General features: G+C 33.3%; 2 protein-coding genes across 6 annotated transcripts in view; one reads left to right on the forward strand and one right to left on the reverse strand.

The window, feature by feature from the left end:
- The window catches only part of LOC143231885 (RNA-binding protein, mRNA-processing factor 2a-like), a 442,935-nt gene that overhangs the window by 164,699 nt on the left and 257,862 nt on the right, over positions 1-20,374 (reverse strand). The gene's annotated exons all lie outside the window — the stretch shown is intronic.
- LOC143231461 (uncharacterized) lies at positions 4,634-15,650 on the forward strand. The gene is made up of 4 exons (XM_076465997.1): positions 4,634-4,938; positions 12,359-12,483; positions 13,263-13,437; positions 15,385-15,650. The coding sequence occupies exons 1-4, from the start codon at positions 4,911-4,913 to the stop codon at positions 15,444-15,446; spliced, it is 390 nt and encodes a 129-aa protein (XP_076322112.1). The 5' UTR covers positions 4,634-4,910; the 3' UTR covers positions 15,447-15,650.

Raw genomic sequence — 20,374 nt, forward strand, 5'->3', positions numbered from 1 at the left:
GTTTAAGCTCATAAGATCAACTGCTAACCTCCCTCGTTCCGGACGCCCCACCAAAATTCCAGAGAGAACCAAGAGAAAGGTTCTCAGAGAAGTTAGTAGGAACCCTCGTTTAACACGTAATGACATACAGAAACTGGTAAGGGAAACTGGGGTTGAAGTAAGAACCTCTACAGTTACGAACATGTTACGCTCTTCTGGGTTCAAAGCATGTCGTCCTCGTAGAACTCCATATTTAAAGCCTGTTCGTTTACAAGCACGATTGAGGTATGCAAAAAAGCATGTAGCTAAACTGTTTACCTATTGGAAGAGTATTCTTTGATCAGACGAGACTAAAATCGAGCTTTTCGGCCACAATGATGTTCGCTATATTTTCCGTAAGAAGGGGGGAACAAAATCTTCCAAAGAACACCGTCCCTACAGTTAAACACGGAGGTGGCTCGATTATGGTATGGGGTTCCTTCAGCTCTTCTGGTGTAGGCAGCCTTCACCGCGTCAACGAAATTATGAGAAAAGAAGAGTACGTTGATATATTAGGCACTTACATCACGAATTATGCTCGGAACTTGCGGCTTGGGCGTCGTTGGATCTTTCATCACGACAATGACCCGAAGCACACATCGAAATATGTGCAATTCTGGTTGCAGAGGAACCATATAAGCGTTCTGGAGTGGCCATCGCAGTCACCCGATCTCAACCCAATTGAAAACGTTTGCATGAGTTGAAGACCAGGATTCATCAGCGTCATCTGAAACACTTGCAAGATTTGGAGGCTTTCTGTAAAGAAGAATGGAATAAAATACCAGTCGAGTACTGTCAAACGATCATGGAGGGCTATGAGAGAGATTGCACCAAGTAATTCACCTAAAAGGCTACACAACTGACCTTTAAAGTAGACGCACGAACACTTTCTGCCCCTCTTATGTTTGGTTATTTGTTTATAAACAGTTTATTTGCCTTTCAATTTACATAAAAAATTACGTAGATGTGTGTTAGCATAATATTTATAATATACCCTACTTCTATTAGCCTAATCGTGATACTTTTTAAGTTATGAGCAAAAACAACTCGGGACGCAGGGATACAAACACTTTCTGTCGTAACTGTAAAATTATATCGTAAAAATAAAAAATTGTAGAATTTTCGTTTTTTTGGCCAGCAGGATCCAATAAAATTGATGTAATCCACTCAAGAACCTGGAACGTAATCCATTATTACTGACGATTTCGAAAATGTATTTATTTAACACTAATGATAACTCATGAAGTGAAAAAAAGGAAGATATTTGTTGTGTTTATAAGTATTCTTAAATACATAAATATTGATTTATTTTACGTGATTTCGAAACAGCAAGAAAACATATAACAAATAACAACAATACCGGAATATGTCAAAGAATATGAAACGAAGTCTCAAAACGCAGTCATAATTGGCTCGGTGACCATACTGCTACCTTATGGAAAATAAGAAGAAATAATAATAACGAAAATAAAAACTTAGAACCAGAACTTAGAAACCTAAGTTGAAAGGACTGAGATAGTTAGTTTCTCTATGTATATATGGAAGTAATTACAGATATTGGTAGCAATACTGGCACCCTGATGATGAAGGGGTAATGAAATTTCCCGAGGAAGGGTCAAAAGGTCAAGACTGACAGCCAAGAAAGTGAATGTGCTGGAGATTTTAATTATTACCTCGACGGGGGCAAGAGGTTGAGGGTAGGGTAAAAAAAAAACACGATCGTTAGAAAGGCTCACCAGATACTTTAACTAAAGTCTTTCTGAGATCAACTGAGTACGTATAAGAAGCAGAAGTAAACATGTTGAAGGGTAAAAGAGAATTAATATGATTCTATAGAAAAACAGTTAAAACTTTGTAGAATGGACAGCAACTGTGTTGTGGAGACACAAGTGTAGCGGACAACACTCGATTATTAAATTTACTACATGTGGTTCAAGTGTAGAGACGACGTTTCGAAAATCTTTCGCCCATTTAATAGTCAATCAAGTATGGATGCTCTACGAAAACTATCTATCGAAAAAGACCTGTTAATACTCTACGAAAACTATCTATCAAAGAAGACCTGTTAATACACTACGAAAACTATCTATCAAATAAGACCTGTTAATACTCTACGAAAACTATCTATCAAATAAGACCTGTTAATACTCTACGAAAACTATCTATCAAATAAGACCTGTTAATACTCTACGAAAACTATCTATCAAATAAGACCTGTTAATACTCTACGAAAACTATATATCAAAGAAGGTCTGTTAATAATCTACGAAAACTATCTATCAAATAACACCTGTTAATACAATACGAAAACTATCTGTCATATAAGACCTGTTGATACTCTACAAAAACTATCTATTAAATAAGACCTGTCAATACTCTACGAAAACTATCTATCAAAGAAGACCAGTTAATACTCCACGATAACTATCTATCAAAGAAGACCTGTTATATGAAAACTATATATCAAATAAGACCTGTTGATACACTACGAAAACAATCTATGAGTAAGGCCTGTTAATACTCTACGAAAACTATCTATCAAATAAGACCTGTTGATACTCTACGAAAACTAGCTATTAAATAAGACCTGTTGATAGTCTACGAAAACTATCTATCAAATAAGACCTGTTAATACAATACGAAAACTATCTATCAAAGAAAACCTATGGAAGAGCTTCGTTCAAGCTTGTTTAACTTAATATAGAATATTACACAAGCGTTACTTTGATCTACAGTTACCGCTCCTTCTTCTAATTTGTTGCTGTTGTTGATTTGTTAAGTTGTTCGATTTACTTAACTCATAATATTACATAAATTAATTATACCCTCGCCTTATGAAGCAAAATAGAATACTGCTGTTTGTAGCTATGGGTGCGTTATAAGTGTGAGGATTAAATCTCGCTGTTCAATCAAACAAGAGAAACCAAAGAATTAAAAGTTAGTGATGTTAACTAGCTACCTTCCTTCTAGTCCAAATCAACCGGTGTTCCGAACAACCTCTGGGTTTCTCGGCAGACATCCAGGGACAGCATGAGATACTGGGAGCTATCTGCCTTCCCTTTAATGTATCAAATTAAAATTAGGGACAGCTATTGGCATTTAAAGATTTATGTGGCTTCGCATGAAACGTCTGAAACGGTCCATCTCGGTATATCTTTGCCGATTCATCCAGTGCATCTTTAGTTTGTGAAAAAAAATTCCAACATATCATATTGTCTTTCGATTCTTATGACTTTAAATTTATGTTACACCAGAGTTTGTGTGTGTGTTTTCTTACAGCAAAGCTACATCGGACTATCTGCTATGTCCACCGACTGGAATCAAACCCCTGATGTTAGCGTTATAAATCTGAAGACTTACCGCTGTCTCAAAACTTTTGTCATCCTTTAATAAGTATGCCTTCTTCTTCAACCCCCATTTTTTTATAAATTGGTAAAAGAAGGGTTTAAGTGGTATGATGTGATTCACAAATATGTGTATTGTACTAATTGTTTATTATTTTTATTGATAAAAATATTAAAACAAGAAATTTAACATTATTGAATTATGATTTATTCTCCTAACAGCTCCACTTAAAATGATTATTTGCGCCCATAGGGGTGCACCCCACATTTTGGAAAACGCTGTATTACACAATATTTGCTTCATTATATCAAAACTGTTATATTAAAACAGGTTTTAACTGGTTTTAACAAACATTTATTTCACAAAGTCATTCGATTATGGTACTGTATCAGAACACGCCAATAGATGGCACTATAATCGTTTCTCACTGCTTGATTTGACCTCCGAATGGAAACACTTTAAAAAAGCCTCTGATGATTACAAAAGCTTAGATACTTTTGTGTGTTTACCTTGTTTGTCTGCTTTATAAAAAAAAAAGTATTAATGCTGCCTACCGTAATCTGTAGCTTAGAACTGCCGACAACAGCACACAAACACACACCGCCGAATCTTGGACTACTGTTTACGAATTGCTTCAAAAATATTTTTGGGGTCAGAATTACACATCTCACGCCTTACACTTGAGCTCAATATCGTAAAAAAAAATGTTAAAATTACAGCATAACTTGATTTAAACTTTACTTCTTAAGGGTTGCGTTAAGATTTTATGTTTAAGCAACTTGTAAATGTTCAAAATTTTATAGACATTTTATTATGAGTTTCATACAGTCGTGAAAACGAACGTTACATAACAATACTCCCGAGATAGGTTTTCGGATAGACATGCTTAATACTTAGCTTTATATTACATAAGTGACCATTATTGTGCCTAAGCCTAAAAACCTTTCTATAGTTGGTGTTACTGCATAAAGCTGCTGTAAAGTTTGAAACGAAACGTTTTACCCTCCGACATGTGTTGTGAACCAATTACCCTGAATGCATAGGAAGCTGATAGAGGAGAGAATTATGCAGGTAATTATCACATGCTGTTAAGTTCGGCAAACGAACAAAAAAATACAAACAATGTGTATATCTTGAAAAGCTGTAACCCTCATATCTTTTAATCGCCAGTGGAGTGGACTGTATTAATTATAGCCGATATATATTGGTCATTACATCAGAAAACAAAGTCACGTGAGCTTAATCTAAATTTAAAAGTAGGAAGCTTACCAAGAAATACACAATCAGATGTTGGTGGTGGAAAGACGTCATATTTAGGTTTTAGTCTATAGTTTCAAAGACCCGTTAACATTTCAGTCAAAGTGCCTCAGTCTTTAAAGTCCTGAGCTCAGTCAATTCGGATGTGGATTCGCCAAAACTCCCACCTGAATCTTCTCACCAAAAGCAATCGTGTATAATTATAATAATTCAGAATATTCAAGCAAAAGTTAACTTCCAGAACTAGTTATAACTAACAAAAAGGTTTTTCAGGTCGTGACGTTGTAGAAATGGTCTCATCAGGATTTCGGAAGTCAGGTAATAAAGATATTGCAGTTTAAATGCTATTAAAAAAATATTTTAACTCTGACTCCTTGTTGCTGTGAATGTAAAATTTTCATGTTGTTATTAACTTGTATCTAAAATGTATAATAGTTTTCGATAAGTTATCATCGGGAAACTGGAATTAATGTTTTCATTAATGATAAAAATAGGATGAAAATCCTCGTTTAATAATTAAGTTAAGATGCTTTACACGGCATGTAGGATACAACACTCGTCTGGCTTCTCTTGAACGAACAGTGGGATTGACATTGTAACAGGTTAAAAAGACCGAAGTGTTTCAAGTGGCTTTTCTCTGCTCGAGCCTTGAACTTTCAGGCCCCCAGCCCAGAATTCTAGCCACTTGACCACGCTCAGCCCATCTAATTACGATATTTGGAGATGCTAAAATAGTTATTAATTATTTGAACAAATAACGAAACTGGCAAAAGCATAGTTAGCTTTATGGAAAGTAATTCATATACAATATGGAAGTGTTTTTATTTGTTTATTAGCTAGTTTAACCTGTTGACTGCCAAGTATTTCAGTTGCTAAAATACAGCTTTAATGATTCTTCATTTTGTAACTTTTTATTTGTGACGCCATTTTGGATCGAAAGTGAAACAATTTGTATGATGCTGACATCTAGCGTTGAGGTTAGGTATTATTGAGAACGAATTAACTTCTCCGTGGTACTGTGTTACCGATCGGCTTGGACGAGTTATCTCGTCTACGGCACTGAACAGGTTAATGCTGTATTTCAGAGATATGAAGACTTAAAACATCGTAAAGCAATTGTAATATTACATATAAAGATTGAATGAAAACCTTGAAGTTTCTACTATTTTAGTTGACCATTAGAGTAAGTGGTCCATGGTTCAAAGCTATTTTCAGCTAAGAGATGAACTCTCGCCTTATCTCGTTATTGTTGTTGCTCTAACTTTTAAGGTTTCAGGTCTCCAACTGTGGTCGACAAGCTTATTGTGTGCGAAGATATCCTAATATCTAACTGAAACACTTTATAAGCTATTATGTATAATACTTTATTATTTTAGGATGGAATTATTGCAAATATGATACACTTACGTTAAAAACTTGTATAGGTTAGATTAATAATTATCAGTTTATTTAATATTTCAAAAAAATCTAACCTTTTAGTTATAAAGTTTAGCAGTGTGGTTAACGCCATATAAAACACAATGAATTAGATACGGTTGCACATCACAGAATGGATACCTTTAGTTGTTTATTGTATCTACAACAATTTTTCTTTTGTTTTATAAGTATATTTCTATGTATTCCCCTAATACTATGCCATTAAAGTCCAAAATATTTCAAATAATGAATCGGATAAGAAGGAAAACAAATGCTGTTCAGTGCTACAAATTTATTTAGTAAAATACAAGGCCCGGCATGTCCAGGTGGTTAAGGCACTCGACTCGTAATCTGAGGGTCGGGGGTTCGAATCTCTGTCGCGCCAAATATGCTCCCCTTTTCATCCGTGGGGGTGTTATAATATAACAGTCAATCCCACTATTCGTTGGTAAAATAGTAGCTCAATAGTTGGCGGTGGATGGTGATCACTAGCTGCCTTCCCTGTAGTCTTACACTGCTAAATTAGGGATAGCTAGCGTAGATAGCTCTTGTGTAGCTTTGCGCGAACTTCAAAAACAAACAAACAAACATTTAGTAAAACACAAAAAAATTTACTGTCTTTAACTTAATGAAAACGTTCTATAGTTTGTTTGTTTTTTACAGTATGGCGAAATTAGGGTATTAGGCAACAGGGCTGTGATACGCTAAAATGAGTATATTTGAACCGACATGTTCAATTCTAATTTACGTTTCTGTTTATGGTCAGAGTTGCGGAAAGAAAGTCGTCTTCTATAGAATTTCAAAAGTCACGTTACTTTTGAGTTAAACCACTGATTAGAAACGCCTGATCTATAACTCAGTTTTAAAGAAATGTTTGGTCAAGAGATCATTTGATAACGAGTAATCTGGTGGTTAACGAACCGGTTTGAGGCGTGATCTGGTGGTTAACGAACCTGTTTGAGGCGTGATCTGGTGGTTAACGAACCGGTTTGAGGCGTGATCTGGTGGTTAACGAATCGGTTTGAGGCGTGATATTGTGGTTAACGAACCGGTTTGAGGCGTGATCTGGTGGTTAACGAACCGGTTTGAGGCGTGATCTAGTGGTTAACGAACCGGGTTGCAGCAGTCGCTGAAGACGCCTCGTACTATCAACCATAAATGTGTTATTCAGGTGACAAAAGAGCTCGTGATTTGGTCTTTCTTCTATCTGGTTAGTCACTCAAAATCAGTGACTGTTGCATCCGAATGTTTGTGGTATAATGTGACATTCAAGTTAAAACTACCCTATTTTTTCACTCTGCCACACATATAATGTCTCTTATAGAGCAGCAATAAGTTCTTTCAGAACTGATTACGAGACAACTGGAACATAAGTTCTTGACATAGCCTGGTAACTAGAGTACAGTGGAAAGTTAACTATAAAAGGTTTGTTTAAATAGTACCCCGCTGGTACAGAGGTAAGTCTCCAGATTTACAACCTTACAATTAGGGGTTTGATTCTTCTCGGTGGGCTCACCAGATAACAAAATGTGGCTTTGCTATAAAGAAAAACACACACGCGCGCGCACTTGATTGAAAAGGTATACAATCATGCATTTTGCGTAAAGTTTTTATTCGAATGTAACTTACCAAAATGGAGAGCAGTGCCACCTGTACTGCGTTTAATAAAAATTAAAGTAGTTATAATTATTAAAGTAATTCACCAGTCAAGGTCTATTATGGGTTTTGATAATAAAGTAAAATATAACAGAAATATGTTATGGTATGAAATTATTTATTTATATTACATCAGAATTGAAATTAGAATAAATAAAATTATTAAGAGAGATCGATAGAAAAAAAAAATGATTATTTGTAAAAGAATAACAAAAGATGATATAATAAATGAAAACAAAAGATGATTCCAACAAAATCTAAACAAAATGTCATTAGGTAACTAATCGAAATTACAATAAAAATAGTAAAACAAATGCTTTCATGTTTTGTTATATTATATGTTAAACGTGCAAAATAAAGGAGAAAAAAGTTAATATGTTAAACGTAGGACTAAGTGTAATGTTTTCTACTATTCGAAAATAAAACCTCGATAAACAGACATAGCACGAATCGTTTAATAAAAACATTTTTTCTATTTATATTTATAATATTATATGATTTTACAGAAAATGGTTTGCGGGTTAGCTATAATTTTTAAAATTTTGCTGACATGAAATTTTGAATAACAGATATTTATTTCAACAAATTAATGACCGTATCTGTCATATACATACATAGATACATATGTGTAATATCGTTCGAAGCATGTCACTTCAGGTATCTTTCTTTACAGCGTCCTTTTTGTTACATTTTGATGTTAAGCTCAAAGCTTCTTATTGGTGCTTTGTACTATGTTAATCGCATGGATCGAACCACGAATATTAGAGATATGTGCCTTCAAGTTTACTGCTAAGAAAGTGAATTTGGTTTGCTTGTTTGTTTTGAATTTCGTGCAAAGCAACTCGAGGGCTATCTGCGCTAGCTTTTGTTTTGTTTTGTTTGTTTGTTTTTGGAATTTCGCACAAAGCTACTCGAGGGCTATCTGCGCTAGCCGTCCTTAATTTAAGAATGTAAGATTAGAGGGAAGGCCGCTAATCATCACCACCCAATACCAACTGTTGGGCTACTCTTTTACCAACGAATAGTAGGATTGATCGTTACATTATAACGAGCCCCACGGCTGAAAGGGCAAGTATGCTTGGAGCGACGGGGATTTGAATCCGTCACCCTCGAATTACGAGTCAAGTGCCTTAACAACCTGGCCATATCGGGCCCAATGGAGAGAAATATTAAATGCTAGTCTTGGTTCCAATTTTATACATGTATATATTCAAATCTCATATACGTGTCTACTCCAAAGCTATATGTATATTTATACATGTATATATTTCAATGTTGTATGCGCATGTAGTTGAAAGTTATACATTTATATATTTCAATGTTATACGCGTATACAGTCGAAAGCTTTACATGGATATATATTTCGATGCTATACAGGTGTATATTGCAAAAAAAAAAAAAACTGTTTGTTTGTTTCGAATGTTGCGTAAAGCTGCACGATGGCTATCTGTGCTAGCCGTCCGTAATTTAGCAGTGTAAGACTAGAGGGAAGGCAGCTAGTCATCACCACCCACCGCTAACTCTTGGGTTACACTTTTACCAACGAATAGTGTGATTGACCGTCACATTATAACGCCCTCACGGCTGAAAGAGCGAACATGTTTGGTGCGATCGGGATTCGAACCCGCGACCCTCGGATTGCGAGTCGAACACCTTAACACACTTGGCCATGCCTGGCCCAGCAAAAAGGATGAAGTAACTATTGTGGGATTCAGTCTGATGATTTGGTTGAAAATATATATTGCTTAAACGATATATAACTCGACTCATGACACTATGTAACAACATTTTTACTTTTTCTTGTTCCTGGACAGAAAGTGTTATTTCCCAATTGCTTATGTCTAAAGTAAATGGAAAAAACCTATTTTCCTCTTCAAACTTTGCTTTTGTGACCTGGGAGCGTATAACGCAAACATGATGGGGCATATATTGGGGGCTGATACGTGAAAGTGATTTACATTACAGTCGCAAGTCTCGAGAAACTACTCACTTCTAAACATTTTGTATAACTTTAGTATAAATACATGTAAATCTTGATTCATATGTTGTTTTATTCAGACCTTATGTAAAATGAAAATGTGCAAATGTGCCCCTTTTTACATAAAAAATAGGTTAATTTCTAAATTTCATTATCCATGTTACAAAAGCAAAGTTTGAAGAGAATAATGGTCATTTTCTGTACTTTTACAACATAAACAATTAAAAAAATTAACACATTCTATCCAGGAACAAAATTTGCGTTTCATAGAGTAATGATACACATCTTACTGATCTATCCAGCCAAGTTAACCCAAAGCAAAATAACAAATGGAAAATATAGAAGTTATTTTGGGATTTGTTTCGATAATAATATATTTAAAAAAATAATATTTGTTTTTGAAAGTTTCTTGAATATATTTTGTTTATATTTTTTTAAGTGGCTGAATAACTTGAAAACTCTTTATTATGTAAATGTGACAGTCGATACGCTTTCGATCTACTGAGGATTTCACTGCTACTGAAAAGAAATAGTAGGTTAGGCCTAAAAGCTCTGTCAACTAAAGGAAAGTGCTGGTTTAAGAAAAAAAAAGAACTTAGAAAAAGTTTACAAACCGTTAGCTACATGAAATGTTTGCGCAACAAATACAGTAAAAAGTAAATAGAAAAGTGGGAAGGAAAATAAAACAAACAACTGAGCAGGTTGGCTTCTCCATCTTTTCTAATCATTTAAGTAACTTAGATTGTTAAGCTGAGCGAATAGGGTTAAAATGCATTCCCTATCACATCGAAATCGCAATCTAAATGTATATTGTCTACTATCGAGGATGATAAATAATGATAGTAAATCATTCAAGATCAAAATATTATTTTGATTTTGTGGTGTTAAGTTATCTTTTGGTTCGTCTTGATGAGTGGATTTACGTATTGTATATGTTTGTTTATTGTTAAGCACAAAGCTACGTAGTGGACTATATGTACTGTGCAACCACAGGTATCGCAACCTGGGTTTTAGCGTTATACTAAGAGGATCGCCAGAAATGAGATGGCAGGGGCTTACATTTTATAATGTCCCATTTAAAGAAATATATATGTATATTTTTGTTTCGGTTTTGAAAATCTGATAATCCGGTGAAACAGTCCCGGCATGGCCAGGTGGGTTAAGGCGTTAGAGTCGTAATCTGAAGGTCGCAGGTTCGAATCCCCGTCGCACCAAAAATGCTCGCTATTTCAGCCGTGAGAACGTTATAATGTTACAGTCAATCCCACTATTCGTTGGTAAAAGAGTAGCTCAAGAGTAGAAGATGGGTGGTGATGACTAGCTGCCTTCCCTCTTGTCTTACACTGCTAAATTAGGGACGGCTAGCGCAGATAGCCCTCAAGTAGCTTTGCACGAAATTCAAAAACAAACAAACAATCCAGCGGAACATAGCCATGTGAAGAAAGTTGTCAAAAAGAACAAAAAATATATCATGTCTAATCGATTTTGGAAAACTTTAAGCCATACTATGAAAATAGTATTAACCGTTCTTCCATATCTTAATCATTTCTAAAAGGATCAGCTTATTAATTGGTTCATTTCGGTGTTGAAGTGACTGACGATAAAAAGAAAGATGCCCATAAAAAATGAAAGGATAAAATAAGACTATACTGATTAGACTGTCGTAAACATTAGTAAATTTTATTTATTTAAAAACGGCTGGTATGGATAGAGAAGGCACTAGTAGAGGAGCGGACAACGTGTTGACCTTTTTCAGTTATCGTCAGATTCACAAAGAAAGAAAGAGGTAACTGACTGATAGCTGACCACATGTTTGAAGGCGGTTGTGTAATTTAGTGTAGGAATGTATAGGGCGTGCTTAGATGTTTGATTATATTTATTAATATAGGTATAAAGGTGTTCCTTTGTATTGGTTATTTTGGGCTTGAGTTGTTGTGTAAGTAAGGCTTCTGACGATGGCCGAAGTAGGTCGGAGCGAACAACGTTTTGTTTTTAAATATATATTTTTCTCTACAAGTGGGTTTTCTCGTCATCACGGATTAGCAAACTTTGATACTTCTATGTAATTAACAGCAAATGAATTTTGGTTTGCGTTTTCTAGAATTTTGTTATAATTGTTTAATAAGGCTATTTATTCCGTTTAAGACAACTTTGAGTAACAGTGGAAGATCACTGTCAAAGTTTTCTATTCGCTGTAAATAACGTAGTTTTCAGAGATATTTTCAATGATCTAATTTGGTATTATATCACATTCTAATTTAAACAGAAGTCCGTGAAATTACCACGCAAAAATTAGATATAAATGTAGTAAAACATTACCATCTTGTCAATAATATTTAGTTTTATTTATTTAATGTTATAAAACAGTGTTATAAGTTGAACCGTTTGGATCAGTACAAACTATATTAGAAATAAAAATAAACAAACCTTATGACAACAGGACTGTTATTGTTCTTTAACTGCACACTTAGCGTTTCGCTTTACAGCTCCTCCTGGGGCTTTTCACCAAGATACAAACAATAACTAACAGTATTGTTAATTACGGTTTGTGTTTCTGTGAATTATGTCAAGGTGGTCATGTTTGCGATAGGATGTGATCAGGTTAATTACTTCTGGGTTGTCATGTTTGCTGATAAGATCTGTTCAAGTTCTGGAAACATCTATCAGTATTGTTACTTTACCAATCAGGTCAAGTTATACTCTTCAGCGCCATCTTGTGGGTTTCAATGTTGGAGTGCAGCGCTCAGTTTTTCACCAAAACTAATAAGGTGGTCCCTCGTCTCGGAAGGAGGACACCACCATTTATAACAAATGTAAGAACGACTTATTTATAATTCATCATTTATAATTATCATCTCCAAATGAAATTAAACAGAATTAATAAACAATAATGTTTATTAATAACTGAATGTTCAATTAATTTTTGAAATTGCTAACTCGTAAGAAGCTTGTATTCAAATATGTCGATAACTTCTGAACACTCGTAGAATGTACTAACGTTACACCGAAGCTATTAAACATTAATCTATAGTTTTAAAGTTAAATGAGGTTATTAATTAGTGACAAGAAATTGTCAAGTAATTTCTAACAAGTGATTACAGTTATAAACAATTACCAAACAAGATTTTAAACGTAACAGTAATTACTAGACAGCGACTAAGTCTACGATATAATAACCAGAATTTCTAATTGGAAGCTGAAAATATTACACCTTTTTTTCAAAATATATTTTGTAACTTACTTCGTTGTGCATCAGAAAATATGAATTAATATACCCTAAAATATGGAAGCCATTTTACTGTCTTTTTCACATGCTTATAAGTAGTTTGTTGTGTTTAAGTAATCGTGTCATATAGCAAGAATTGAAATAACATAAATGAGATCTATTTATTAACAAACGTATTAGAAAAATATAATTACAATCTCCGAACACGGAATCGTAGGTTGCAGTTTTCGTTGGTAAATATGATACTTCAGTAGTTTCTGTAATTTGAATCGTGTGTAATTAAACAAACTGTGCTCCATACAGCCACAAGTAAAACAGTGTTGATGTGTTCGTTAAATAATTAAATGTTTTATTGATTTTCCGTAGACTGATTATGACTTACGCAAGAGTCTACGCCACCTAGTGACGCTTTTGAGAAACAATGACATGGACGGCGACGGCAAGCTGTCTTTAACAGAATTATTTGCAAGCCCTCTTTTTGATGTATTTGTTGCCAGTGATCAGGAACCTGTACACGATCAGATGGATACGAATTTTCAAGGTATATTGTTTGTTTGAAGGAACCCACTTCATTCTGACGGCGGGGGAAAAATATGAAATATCTATCTTATCTCTTGAGTTCCTGCAAAACGGTTTCTGCTTGAGCTAGACAAAACGATTAGAGTTCGGATCTCTTGTCAAAGATTCAACAATGTAAATGCTGAACGTAATTTTAGTGATTGCAATAGCCAGCAGTCTTAGTGACCCAAAGTGTGAATGCTGTTACAACAGAGAGAGATCTTTGTAAACAGCTGCTCCTATCTAGGTTCTGGAGACAATAAAACAATAGAGTACTTGCCATGGGGTTTTCTCCAAGTCTTGAAATCACTAACTCTTTCCATATCAGCTGATACCGTTGGAAACAGTAGTTCTTACCTAGTTTTGTTCCAGTTAATGTTATAAGAGTTTATTTTTCTTAAAACAGACTTAAAGGGATCATGTATTCTATTCTAAGTTTGGTAAATACAGCCTACTACATTTCTGTGATATATTACGTGTCACTGCTGAGGAACGAGATGAAAAACCTAACCACATTATAGATACTAATAACTTTATATAATCAAGAACATTTTTTCTTAGTTTAGTTCTTAGCTTAAATTTTCAACTCACTAGCTCACTAACGAATTTTTAATATCCCTTATCCTTATTACTAGAAAGTATCTTAGGTTCGGCATGGCCAGGTGGTTAAGGCACTCGACTCGTAATCTGAGGGTCGCGGGTTCGAATACCTATCTCACCACTCTTGTTTTCCCTTTCACCCGTGGAGGAGTTATAATGTGACGGTCAATCCCACTATTCGTTGGTAAAAGAGTAGCCCAAGAGCTGGCGGTGGGTGGTGATGACTAGTTGCTTTCAATCTAGTCTTACACTGCAAAATTAGGGACGGCTAGTGCAGATAGCCCCCGTGTAGCTTTGCGCTAAATTTAAAAACAAAGTATCTTCAAATGTGTAATTATTACCAAATGATGTCGTATTAAAAACATTTCAATTTTTTTGAAAAGTTGGTCGGCAGGCATTTTGTGACACAAAGCAAGTGGGCTATCTCAGCCGTTTTTAAAAACAAATACTCAGCAACATAAACACATATTTGATCTTGCAATAATTTTAAACAAGTGTTTGATATTGAATCAGAATAATGTAAACTTATATCCTTAAATATTACATTAATTTATCCATTATTTTCAAAGCTATTTCTTTACACTTTGTTCTTCATCAGAAATAAAGATTTTTTGCCTCAGAGTGAGTTTCTGCTATTATTTTTGTATAGTTATTATAATAATAAGTTTTGAAGCAGGGCATATTATTTATTTGAACAATAACGTTGTGGTACAGGGTGTATTATTTATTGAACAATACTTTTTTGGGACAACTTATATTATTTATTTCAACAATAACGTTTTGGGGCAGAGTATATTATTTATTTGGACAATAACGTTGTGGCATATGGTGTATTATTTATTGGTCAATAGTTTTTCTGGACAAGTTATATTATTTATTCGAACAATAATGTTATGGGACGAGATATATTATTTATTTGAACAATGACGTTGTGGTACAGGGTGTATTATTTATTGAACAATACTTTTTTTGGACAAGTTATATTATTTATTCGAACAATAATGTTATGGGACGAGATATATTATTTGTTTTATAAATAAATGTTTTTGGAAATAATATATTATTTTTTTGAAAGATAATATTGTGCGACAAGGTATATTATTTATTTGAACAATAACGTTTTGGAAGATAGCATATTATTTATTTAAACAATAATGTTGTAGGACGAGCTATGTTATTTATTTGAACAATAATGTTGTGGGACGAGCTATATTATTTTTTTCAACAATAATACTTACTGACAGTTTTAATTATTGTTTCTTTTATTAAGTGTATTTTTACTGTTAATTAAGTAAATACTGATCCTTATGTTACTTTGTTTTTGTTACAGACACATGGCCAGACTCAGAGGTGGATCTTATTACTGCAGAACACTTACCAACAACAAACTGATTTTTACGAGATCTCTTCGTTCAATGAGACCTTTAAAATCATGAGAAAACATTCTTAATATCATATTTTACTGAAATATTCGTTTGCTGTCAAGAGGACTATTCATTTTTTGGGACTAGGGTGAAAGTATCTTTTTAACATTTATTTTTTAAACTAATATTCTGTTCAGTTTTTAAGCAGTTTAAATAAACTTCTACAAGCACCAAGTTACTCCTGATTCCTTTCTACGTCACTTCAAACTAATCTCTGAAACCACTGCATTATTTTGTTTAGTATATTTTTAAATTAATGTCTTCACTTGAGAACAGTGATACTTAAGCGATCGGAATTATAGAAGTTTTGGTTATTTGCAATTACTGATTTAATCATTTAATCCATGGACTCATTTAACGCACAGGGAAGACTGAGGGATGAAGGTATTGGTTATATAAGAACACCAACCTTTCCCCATATTACTCTGTGCATAGGCTTGGTGACAATCCGTCAAACGAATCACTAATTTTGAACGGGTCTACACAACTACGCACTTAGACTTTTGTCAAATAATAATTTTTATTTTAATATCTTCTAAGTACATCGGGATTAAGATAAGTCCTCAATTGTAGTTATTAACTTAGAATATTTACTATTGGTTATATTGTTTTATTAGGCCCTTTAGATACGTCAGTTATTCACTGAGAATATTTACTATTGGTTATATTGTTTTATTAGGCCCTTTAGATACGTCAGTTATTCACTTAGAATATTTACTATTGGTTATATTGTTTTATTAGGCCCTTTAGATACGTCAGTTATTCACTGAGAATATTTACTATTGGTTATATTGTTTTATTAGGCCCTTTAGATACGTCAGTTATTCACTGAGAATATTTACTATTGGTTATATTGTTTTATTAGGCCCTTTAGATAGGTCAGTTATTAACTTAGAATATTTACTATTGGTTATATTGTTTTATTAGGCCCTTTAGATACGTCAATTATTCACTGAGAATATTTACTATTGGTTATATTGTTTTATCAGGCCCTTTAGATACGTCAGTTATTAACTTAGAATATTTACTATTGGTTATATTGTTTTATCAGGCCCTTTAGATACGTCAGTTATTAACTTAGAATATTTACTATTGGTTATCATTGAAAGATTACCACATTCATAACACTCCATTGTTTCTTCTTGGGAATTTTGTTGATAATCGAAATACTGGTTTGTTCTGGCTCTTTGGTTTATTAATTCACTTTAGAGATAATAATGCATGTGATTATGACTTTTAACTGCAAAGACACTGCTATCTGACCATAAATGCGTTTGATATAAAGCTAGAGTAAACGTGTTGAAATGCTAAGCTGTAGGACCTATGAAGAGTAGAATAAATAATTTTAACACACTGATGATACAGTGAATAGCACGTGTATTAACAGCACCCTCAACCTGAAGGTCAGAAATCTCCTGATTCGTCCATAGCTGTTAGTTTCACATTAACTGTGATGCAAGATTCACAGTTTATATATTGTACACCTTTGTTTCTAACAAGTTCTAGTTTGTACATAGTATATGTCGTTTGTTTGACAGTCAAATTATTTACCACGAACATATTAAATTATGAGCACATGCTTAGATTAACGTGTCGATTTGTTCTGTATTTTTTGTTTGTATACTTTTTACGGTTAATTTCCATTATAGTCATGAAAAGTGAGGGGACCTTGGTTATCACGTGTTGCAAAAGAACGAACTTCCACTAGATCTAAAACTCTATAAGTATTACACAATTTAAAATTATAATCTGTAAATAAAGATGTCGCTGAAGAACAAAAACGATCTCACAGCTTTTGTCTACGACTATAAATTTTGAGTAATTGCTTTGCTGAATTAAAGGTGAGAAATATTCACTTGAAAGAAAAACGTAAAGTGAGCTCAAACGATTGAATTAAGCTTGTTACATTTCGTAAAGTTACCTCCTTGTAAGAATCGATATGCTGAAATCACGGGCGGAATTGAAGAGGGAACTGCAGAGGCCCATAAGCCCCTATCAAGTCCCTAATGCACATGTAACCCTCTAAATACTCGTGTTGTATTTTTATCTACGTGATATAATCCACAGTATGGTTACTCATCAAGTTCAGTTCTATTCACGCTGTGATTTTCAATGTTTGAATTACCGTCTAATAGACAACACTAGAGTACGTATAGGAAATAGAATAAAAGGTGAGAAGCATCTGATAAGCTGTTAAAATGACGTATTACTCATAACCAATAGGAGCATTCCTATCAATATTCTAGTATTGTTACTGACTGACTATATACATAAAGAAATATTCCTTCAAACATTGTTACTGGCTGACTATGTCCATAAAGAAATATTATTTCACATATTGTTACTGGCTGACTATATCGATAAATAAATATTCTTTCAAACATTGTTACTGGCTGACTATATCCATAAAGAAATATTTCTTCAAACATTTTTACTGGCTGACGATATCCATAAAAAAATATCTCTTCAAACATTGCTACTGGCTGACTATGTCCATAAAGAAATATTATTTCACACATTGTTACTGGCTGAATATGTCCATAAAGTAATATTTCTTCAAAAATTGTTACTGGCTGACTATATCCATAAATAAATATTCTTTCAAACATTGTTACTGGCTGACTATATCCATAAAGAAATATTTCTTCAAACATTTTTACTGGCTGACGATATCCATAAAAAAATATCTCTTCAAACATTGTTACTGGCTGACTATGTCCATAAAGAAATATTACTTCAAACAGTGTTACTGGCTGACTATGTCCATAAAGAAATATTATTTCACATATTGTAACTGGCTGACTATATCGATAAATAAATATTCTGTCAAACATTGTTACTGGCTGACTATATCCATAAAGAAATATTACTTCAAACATTGTTACTGGCTGACTATATCCATAAAGAAATATTTCTTCAAACATTGTTACCAGCTGACTATATCCATAAAGAAATATTTCTTCAAACATTGTTACTGGCTGATTATATCCATAAAGAAATGTTTCTTCAAACATTGTTACTGACTGATTATGTCCATAAAGAAATATTTCTTCAAACATTGTTACTGGCTGACTATATCCATAAAGAAATGTTTCTTCAAACATTGTTACTGGCTGACTATATCCATAAATAAATATTCTGTCAAACATTGTTACTGGCTGACTATATCCATAAAGAAATATTACTTCAAACATTGTTACTGGCTGACTATATCCATAAAGAAATATTTCTTCAAACATTGTTACCAGCTGACTATATCCATAAAGAAATATTTCTTCAAACATTGTTACTGGCTGACTATATCCATAAAGAAATATTTCTTCAAACATTGTTACCAGCTGACTATATCCATAAAGAAATATTTCTTCAAACATTGTTACTGGCTGATTATATCCATAAAGAAATGTTTCTTCAAACATTGTTACTGACTGATTATGTCCATAAAGAAATATTTCTTCAAACATTGTTACTGGCTGACTATATCCATAAAGAAATGTTTCTTCAAACATTGTTACCAGCTGACTATATCCATAAAGAAATGTTTCTTCAAACATTGTTACCAGCTGACTATATCCATAAAGAAATATTACTTCAAACATTGTTACCAGCTGACTATATCCATAAAGAAATATTTCTTCAAACATTGTTACCAGCTGACTATATCCATAAAGAAATATTTCTTCAAACATTGTTACTGGCTGACTATATCCATAAAGAAATGTTTTTTCAAACATTGTTACTGACTGATTATGTCCATAAAGAAATATTACTTCAAACATTGTTACCAGCTGACTATATCCATAAAGAAATATTCCTTCAAACATTGTTTCTGGCTGACTATATCCATAAAGAAATATTTCTTCACACACTGTTACTGGCTGACTATATCCATAAAGAAATATTTTTCAAACATTCTTACTGACTGACTATATCAAGAGAGAAATATTTCTTCACACATTGTCACTGACTGACTATGTATATAAAGAAATATTATTTCACATATTGTTACTGGCTGACTATATCGATAAATAAATATTCTTTCAAACATTGTTACTGGCTGACTATATCCATAAAGAAATATTCCTTCAAACATTCTTACTGACTGACTATATTCATAAAGAAATATTTCTTCACACATTCTTACTGACTGACTATATCAATAGAGAAATATTTCTTCACACATTCTTACTGACTGACTATATCCATAAAGAAATATTACTTCACACATTGCTACCAGCTGACTATATCCATAAAGAAATATTTCTTCAAACATTGTTTCTGGCTGACTATATCCATAAAGAAATATTTCTTCACACACTGTTACTGGCTGACTATATCCATAAAGAAATATTTTTCAAACATTCTTACTGACTGACTATATCAAGAGAGAAATATTTCTTCACACATTGTCACTGACTGACTATGTATATAAAGAAATATTATTTCACATATTGTTACTGGCTGACTATATCGATAAATAAATATTCTTTCAAACATTGTTACTGGCTGACTATATCCATAAAGAAATATTCCTTCAAACATTCTTACTGACTGACTATATTCATAAAGAAATATTTCTTCACACATTCTTACTGACTGACTATATCAATAGAGAAATATTTCTTCACACATTCTTACTGACTGACTATATCCATAAAGAAATATTACTTCACACATTGCTACCAACTGACTACATCCGTAAAGAAATATTTCTTCACACACTGTTACTGGCTGACTATATCCATAAATAAATATTCTTTCAAACATTGTTACTGGCTGACTATGTATATAAAGAAATATTTCTTCAAACATTGTCACTGACTGACTATGAAAATAAAGAAATATTTCTTCAAACATTTCTACTGGCTGACTCTATCCATAAAGAAATGCTTCTTC

Source organism: Tachypleus tridentatus, chromosome 11 (assembly GCF_004210375.1).
Source record: "Tachypleus tridentatus isolate NWPU-2018 chromosome 11, ASM421037v1, whole genome shotgun sequence".
Lineage (NCBI taxonomy): Eukaryota > Metazoa > Arthropoda > Merostomata > Xiphosura > Limulidae > Tachypleus > Tachypleus tridentatus.

Coding starts and splice junctions, on each gene's coding strand:
- LOC143231461 (XM_076465997.1), top strand. CDS start 4,911: ATGGTCTCATCAGGATTTCGGAAGTCAG. Junction 4,939..12,358: donor ATCAGGATTTCGGAAGTCAG/GTAATAAAGATA, acceptor TTTACCAATCAG/GTCAAGTTATACTCTTCAGC. Junction 12,484..13,262: donor CACCACCATTTATAACAAAT/GTAAGAACGACT, acceptor GATTTTCCGTAG/ACTGATTATGACTTACGCAA.